Below are 7,902 nucleotides of genomic sequence, written 5' to 3'. Positions count from 1 at the left end.
CGGCCACTGCACTCCAGTCTGGGCGACAGAGCGAGACTCCAACTCAAAAAAAAATAATAATAAAAAAAATAAAAAATAAAAGAACATCATGATTGAATCTATTAATGTGATTTTATTAAGCAAAAGTTGCTATATTTTAGTCAGATTAATGGATATGAAATGCCGCAATCTGTACACGCAGCCAGGATTCTTATAGGTGCTTTTTACTGGCTGGTTTATGTTGGCTGGTTTATATTCCCAAAATAAGCAGTGGTCAGAACATCCACACTATTCCTTTTTACTCAAGAACTCAGCATTTTCTTCTCTTTCTGATTTTACAGAAGGTGAACTTTAATTTTTCATTATCGGAGAATTATAATTTCAAATTGGTACATGTTATATTACATTAATTGGAAAGCAGCTGCTTTGGGGAAATATAACTGTTAGAAATGTTCTTGACATTTTCATCATGTATTAAACTCATCAGAGATTGGGAACGGGTTAGGTGACTACTACAATACAAATCTAAAAGAAAGCGATAGAGAGAAAAATTCCCGTGGATATCTTTTTCACATGAAATGTAATGATGGTATTTTCTCCGTAGGGCTAAAAATTGTAACCTTTTGCTATTTGTGAGTTTTTGTTGTCTTTTCCTATCAAAGTACATTCTTGTCTTTAGAAGAAAAAGTAAGATTTTATTTTTGCTGGGTTTTTAAACATCCTAAATTTCTTAGAAACCTAAGATTAAAATGTACTCAGAAAATGATCTTTAAGAAACTTTCTATAAAAGCACCATGTATTTTTGTATAATTTAGAAAGTACTGCTACTAAAATAATAGAATGCTTTATATTTCTTTTGGCTAATATGGTAAAATCTATATAAAACAAAAGTGTAAAAATACATCACTCATTGCTTTAGTTGTATACATAATGCCTGACTAACTTGATATTTTATAATAATTTTCAAAGTTTTTGTGGAGGAGAGCTTAATAGAAGAGTTTGTTCTAATAGGCATCTGTACGTGCTTCTGAAGTGCTGAATGGAGCAAGCTCATGCTATTTCTCTTCAGTGTGGTGTTCAAAAATACGTTTTCTCTGAGTTGGTTACCACATGGAAACATTTAGTTCTCCATTTGGCTGAAGCTGTGTTCATCTAACATTTGCCCATATACTTGAGTCTTCTGGATAACAAACTTGTGTGGAAAATGTTATCTCTTAAGCAATAATGTACAGTATCTTAGCATGTTAAAAGACTCTAAAAAAGAAAAATATGTATGATTTCTATCGGTCTGACTTTTTCATTTTTATTTTTTGGCAGAGGTTTCTTCTATCATAAAAAAGAAACCAAATCAAGCTAAAAAAGGAGTGAGTATTATGCAATTATGTATAAAATATCTAGTAGTTTTGTTTTAAAACAGAATTTATTGAGATCACAGAAAAACTCCCACAGTGGGAGGAGACCCGAGGCGATTGCCCATAGTTTGGTTTTAAAACTAAAAAGCCACTTGGTCATTTTAGTTTTATTTTTTTATTTTGAGTCATATTATAATAAATGTGGCTTTGATATAAAGAGTATATGTTTTGTTCAAAGAGATTAATGTTATACTTAGTGAATTAAATATTTCTTCTGTCTATGACAAAATTCTAAAAAAAATTAACAAAGGCCCCTTGGGAGTTTTTCTCTTGCTTGTGTAGTTCTATAAGCAATGATGTCTTGCGAGGCTAGAAGGTAGTTGTCTGGTGAACTTTCAAATACAGATATGTGTTTCAAAGCACCAGCTTTGGAGACAAGTACCAGGGTTTGAATCCTGACCTCGCCACTTATTGGCTGTGTGATCTTGGCTTTGTTGCATAACTTGCATGAATGAACTTTAGTTCCCTCATCCATGGAATCAACCAACCACAGATCAAAAATATTTGAAAAAAAGGCCAGACACAGTGGCTCATGCCTATAATCCCAGCACTTTGGGAGGCTAGGGAGGGAGATTGCTTGAGCTCAGGTGTTCTAGACCAGACTGGGCAACATAGCGAGACCTCATCTCTGCAAAAAATCAAAAAAATTAGCCAGGTGTGGTGGCACATGCCTGTAGTACCACTTACTCGAGAGACTGAGGTGAAGGATTGTCTGAGCTTAGGAGGTTGAGGTTATGGTGAGCTGTAATCGTGCCACTGCACTCCAGCCTAGGCAACAGAGTGAAACCTTTACTCAAAAAAAAAATAAAAGAATACAACAATAATAATACAAGTTGGGCCAGGCACAGTGGCCCACACCTATAATCCCAGCATTTGGGAGGCCAAGGTGAGAGGATTACCTGAGCCCACGGGTTCGAGAACAGCCTGGGCAATTTGGCAAGACCTCATCTCAACAATATATCAAAAATTAGCTGGGCATGGTGGCGCATGCCTATAGTTCCAGCTACTTGGAAGACTGAGGCAGAGGGATTGCCTGAGCCCAGCAGGTCAAGGCTGCAGTGACCATGAACATGCCACTGCACTCCAGCCTGGGCAACAGAGTGAGACTCCAACTCAAATAATAATAATAAATTTAAAATATAATATTAGCAACTATTTGCATAGCACTTACATTGTATTAGGTATTACTAGTAATCTAGAGATGATTTAAAGTATACTGGAGGATGTGCATGGGTTATATGCAAATACTATGCCATTTTATATAAGGGACTGGAGCATCTGCAGATTTTGCTATTTGTGGGAATCCTGGAACCAATCCTCTGCAGATACTGAGGCATGACCATAATAATGCGAACTTCACAAAGTTGTGAGAACTAAGCCAGAGGACAGATGTAAATGCTTGTCACTACCTGGCAGGTCATAAGCACCAGTAAATGTTAGCTGTAGTTACAAAAGTTTTTAAGCAGCTTGGGTAGACTATTTCTTATATATCTTTTAGCTTGGGACCAAAAAAGGAAGTTTGGGAGCCCAGAAGCTGGTGAATACATGCTTTAATGAAATTGAAAAACAAGCTCAGGCTGTAGATAAAATGAAGGAACAGGAAGACATTCTGGCCAAGGCAGCACCTAAGGAAGAATCAATGTAAGTTAAATTTCTTTATAGTAATATGTTTTTGGAGAATAAAACGATTAATTAAACAGCACCTAGATTTGCTTTCTAAATGCCATTTATTTTTAAGCATGTATGGGGGGAGGGTACTACAAAAGAAAACTGAGAGTTCATTGACGTGTGGATTGGAAGAGAAAGAAACTAGTTGCAAGGGGGACAGCAACAATTTCTGGTTGAAGCTGTGAGGGCAGGACTGGGGTGGTGCCAATGAGAAAGGAGAGACAGGGATGCATCAAGAGATATTGACTGACATGAAAGATGCTGCTTCATACCCACTAGGACAGCCATAATAAAAAGACAGACAATAAGAAGTGTTGGCCAGGATGTGGAGAAATTGGAACTCTGATACCTTGCTTTTGGCAATGTACAATGGTGTCGCTGTTGTGGAAAACAGCTTGGCAGTCCTTTGGAAAGTTAGGTATAAAGTTACTACTATGTGACGCAGCAAATCAACTCCTAAGTAGAAGTTAAGACTCAAAAGAATTTCCTGAGCCCGCGGGTTCGAGACTCGCCTGGGCAGCGAGACCTCATCTCTACAATAAATCAAAAAGTCAGCTGGGCGTTGTAGCGCATGCCTGTAATTCCGACTACTTGGAAGACTGAGGCGGAAGGATCGCTGGAGCCCAGCAGGTCGAGGCTGCGGTGGCCGGGAGCAGCCACTGCACTCCAGTCTGGGCGACAGAGTGAGACTCCAACTCAAAAAAAAAAAAAGACTCAAAAGAAGTTAAAACATACAGCCACACCAAAACTTGTACATGAATGTTCACAGCAGTATTGATCCTAATAGCCAAAAAAGTAGAAACAACCCAAATGTCTATCAGCTGATGAACTTCATAAACAAAATTTGGTATATTATTCTGCCATGAAAAGGAAAAAAAGTCCTGATATATGCTATAACGTGGATAAACCTTGAAAAGTCTGTACTAAGAAATAAGCCAGTCATAAAAGATCACATATATGATTCCGCCTATATGAAATGTCCACAATAGGCAAATCCATAGAGACAGAAAATAACTTAGTGGTTGCCAGGGGCTTAGGGGAGGAGGAAATGAGGAGTGACTGCTAATATGTATGAGATTGCTTTCTGGGCCGCCAAAAATGTATGGGATTGCTTCTGGGCCGCCACAACCTTGTAAATATGCTTTAAAAAAAAACCTCACTGAATCATACTTTAAAAAGGTGATTTTGCTCAGCCTGTAATCCCGCACCTTTGGGAGGCTGAGGTGAGTGGATTGCCTGAGCCTGTGGGTTCGAGACCCGCCTGGGCAACTTGGCGAGACCTCATCTCTACAATAAATCAAAAAATCAGCCAGGTGTGGTGGCACATGCCTGTAATTCCGGCTACTCAGAAGGCTGAGGCGGAAGGATCGCCGGAGCCCAGCAGGTCGAGGCTGCGGTGGCCGGGAGCGGCCACTGCACTCCAGTCTGGGCGATAGAGTGAGACTCCAACACAAAAAAAAAAAGGGTGAATTTTATGGTATGTGAATTATATCTCCATAATGAAAAAAATATTTATAATGTGAAGCCCTATTGGACTCTGAATTCTAAATAAAATGGAAGTGTATGATTATGGTGGTATCTCCAGAGGTTTTGCGCCTGGATCTTGGAGAGGGAGAAGTAGGAGTTAAAGAGAATAAAGGAGAAGGAATGGTGATGTTTGTCTGGGGGACGTGCCTGGATTAGAGAGATTGGAATGATCATGTGGAGCACCTTAATGTCCCGCTGGCAGTTGTTACATGAGAGGCAGAAAGAACTTAAGGAGTTGCATGATGAAGGGGTGTCTTGGGAGAGTGAGTTTGGTAGTGATATCCAGGACAGGAAAAATGGGGAGGAAACTGGAAGCCAGGAGGCCAGTTAAAAGACTGGTTTTTAGTAGACATTTTTAAAGCTCTTGAGAAGTTTTTGTTTGTGTTGAAAACATAACAGAGGCTGGGCTCAGTGGCTCAGCCTGTAATCCCAGCACTTTGGAAGGCCGAGGCGAGAGGATTACCTAAGCCCAGGGGTTCGAGACCAGCTTGAGCAACTTGGTGAGAACTCGTCTCTACAATAAATCACAAAAACTAGCCGGGTATGGTGGCGTGCATCTGTAGTTCCAGCTACTTGGAAAGCTGAGGTGGAAGGATCGCCTGAGCCTAGCAGGTCAAGACTGCGGTGGCTATGAGCAGCGAGCCACTGCACTCCAGCCTGGGCAACAAAGAGTGAGACTCCAACTCAAAAAAAAAAAAAAAGAGAGACCAGGCTCAGTGGCTCAGCCTGTAATCCCAGTACTTTGGGAGGCCAAGGCAAGTGGTTTGCCTGAGCCCACTTGTTTGTGGCCAGCCCAGGCAACTTGGCAAGACCTCATCTCTACAATAAAAAATAAAAGCCGGGCTCGGTGGCTCAGCCTGTAATTCCATGCCTTTGGGAGGCTGAGGTGAGTGGATTGCCTGAGCCCACGGGTTCGAGACCTGCCTGGACAACTTGGAGATAACGCATCTCTACAATAAATCAAAATGAGCCGGGCGTGGTAGTGCGCGCCTATAGTTCCAGCCAAGAGCGGCCACTGCACTCCAGTCTGGGTGAGAGAATGAGACTCCAACTCAAAAAATAAGTAAGTAAATAAATAAATAAAATTAGCCAGGCATGGTAGTTCCAGTTACTTGGAAAGCTGAGGTAGAAGGATCGACAGAGCCCAGCAGATCAATGCTGGGATGACTGTGAGTATACCACTGTACTTTAGCCTGGGCGACAGATTGAGACTCCAACTCTCAAAAAAAAAAAAAGAAGAAAAAAAAAAGAAAGAAAGCATGAGAGAAAGATGGCCATCTGGAAACTAAGTGTGACTGAGTATCAAAGATAAGGAGAGAAGAAAGGTGGGGCTGGGATATGCAACATAGAAAGGAAAAGCCACGTGGATCCCCATTTTTATGGTGTTTTCTCCTATTTTTATGTGCATTTTATCCATTTTAGCGTGGGTTACTATAGACTGTATGTATAATGAAAAAAGTATGTAATAAGCTGGACACAGTGGCTCACACCTGTAATCTCAAAAAATTTGGGAAACGGAGGCAGAAGGACTGCATGAACCCAGAAGTTTGAGACCAGCCTAGGCAACATGACGAGACCTCGTCTCCACAAAACATCCAAAAAAATTAGCTGGGCTTGGTGACGCAGGCCTGTAGTTCCATCTTGGGAGAGAGCACCTGAGCCCAGGAGGTTGAGGCTGTTCTCATGCCACTGCACTGCAGCCTGGGTAACAGAGAGACCACGTTGCCAAAAAAAAATAAATATATATATATAAACAGTGACTGGCATATAGTAGGTGCCAAAATAAATGTAATTTCTTGCTATTCATACTGACAGTTTGCTAAGTGGAGTTAATAAACTAAGCCCAGATAATTTGAAATTCAGTTATTTCTCCTTGTCATTTAATTCACAAAACATAGGGAGCAGCACTAAACTGTATCTAAGTTGAATATGGTTTGAAATGCTCTCTGTGAAATTTACATTGAGTTGTCAAAGACTTTAATTTCTGTAACTAAGCTAGGTTTTTGACCCTGAGCAGAGAGAAAGGTTAGATTTGAGTATTTAGGCAACTTCTCTTGGTGTTTGGAAATGGGCTCTGTCCAGATTGCTCATTCTTTTTTTTTTTTTTTGAGTTGGAGTCTCACTCTGTCACCCAGACTGGAGTGCAGTGGCCACTCCCAGCCACCGCAGCCTCGACCTGCTGGGCTCCGGCGATCCTGCCGCCTCAGCCTTCCGAGTAGCCGTAATTACAGGCGCACGCTACCACGCCCGGCTAATTTTTTTGATTTTATTGTAGAGATGAAGTCTCGCCTGCCCAGGCGGATAAATCTTTGTATGTGTTGGAGTCTCACTCTTACCCCGGCTAGAGAGCAGTGGCATGCTGACGGCCACCATAGCCTCAACCTGCTGGGCTCAGGTGACCCTTCCTCCTCAGCCTTCCAAGTAGCTGGAACTGTAGGCGTGCGCCACCACGTTCGGTTAATTACAAGCATGCGCTACCATGCCTCGCTGATTTTTTTGATTTATTGTAGAGATGAGGTCTCGCTGCCCAGGCGGGTCTCGAACCCACGGGCTCAGGCAATCCACTCATCTCGGCCTCCCAAAGGCACGGGATTACAGGCTGAGCCACCAAGCCTGGCTTTAGATTGCTCATTCTTAAGGTTTTCCTAGAGTTTGTGTAAAGTCAGAGCCTGGTCAGCATTCTTCCTGTGGTAAACTGAGTGGAGAACCATAAAAACATAGGGAGATTAGCATAATATTAGAAGCAACAACCAGCCTTGTATCTTTCATTAGGACTGTTTAATATATCATAAAAGCAAAGATGCATATCAGGGAGATTTTATGAATTTGATTTCAGAACCCAATTTGCCAACTTTCTTGGCCTTGTTCAGAGCAACCACACCAGTTATTATTCACCATCACTGCTTAGCTTCACAAACCAGTGCTATGTCACCTAAAATAAAATACATGTGTTTTATCCTTAAGACATGAGAGTGTTATTTTGCAAGTAAATTCTTGAATGACTGTAAACAAAGCAAACTGTCAGAGCAGTATTGTTTCTTGTTCTGTTAGACAGTGAAACCAAATGGCCCATGCAGTGTCATGATCTTTATCTTCTGGCAGTTTCTTGACCCATCCTCAGACGTGGTCTGTGTGTACACTTGGTAGAAAGGGTAGGAAGAGGCAGAAGCCGATCCACTTGTTTGCTCCAAGCCGATCCACTTGTTTGATCTGAGCATTCTGCAGCCTTCCCTTGAGCCACAATCTGTAAGGGCTTCTAGAGTTGTGAGAAACATGGTATTCTGGCCTCTTTTTTTTTTTTTTTTTTTTTTTTTTG

At 41.3% G+C, this 7,902-nt stretch overlaps 1 protein-coding gene across 3 annotated transcripts in view; it reads left to right on the top strand.

The window, feature by feature from the left end:
* Positions 1-7,902, top strand: part of ARFGAP3 (ADP ribosylation factor GTPase activating protein 3) — a 62,906-nt gene that overhangs the window by 31,745 nt on the left and 23,259 nt on the right. For all 3 annotated transcript variants that reach the window (XM_021715217.1, XM_008063447.1, XM_021715218.1), the window contains 2 exons: positions 1,297-1,343; positions 2,890-3,032. In XM_021715217.1, the coding sequence (XP_021570892.1) occupies positions 1,297-1,343; positions 2,890-3,032 (190 nt within the window). The remainder of the gene's footprint in view (positions 1-1,296; positions 1,344-2,889; positions 3,033-7,902) is intronic.

This window comes from Carlito syrichta, unplaced genomic scaffold (assembly GCF_000164805.1).
Source record: "Carlito syrichta isolate Samal-C Ts95f unplaced genomic scaffold, Tarsius_syrichta-2.0.1 Scaffold306853, whole genome shotgun sequence".
NCBI classification, from domain to species: Eukaryota; Metazoa; Chordata; class Mammalia; order Primates; family Tarsiidae; genus Carlito; species Carlito syrichta.
Note: the sequence above shows the minus strand (reverse complement) of the source record. Positions and strands in the feature narration are given on the sequence as shown.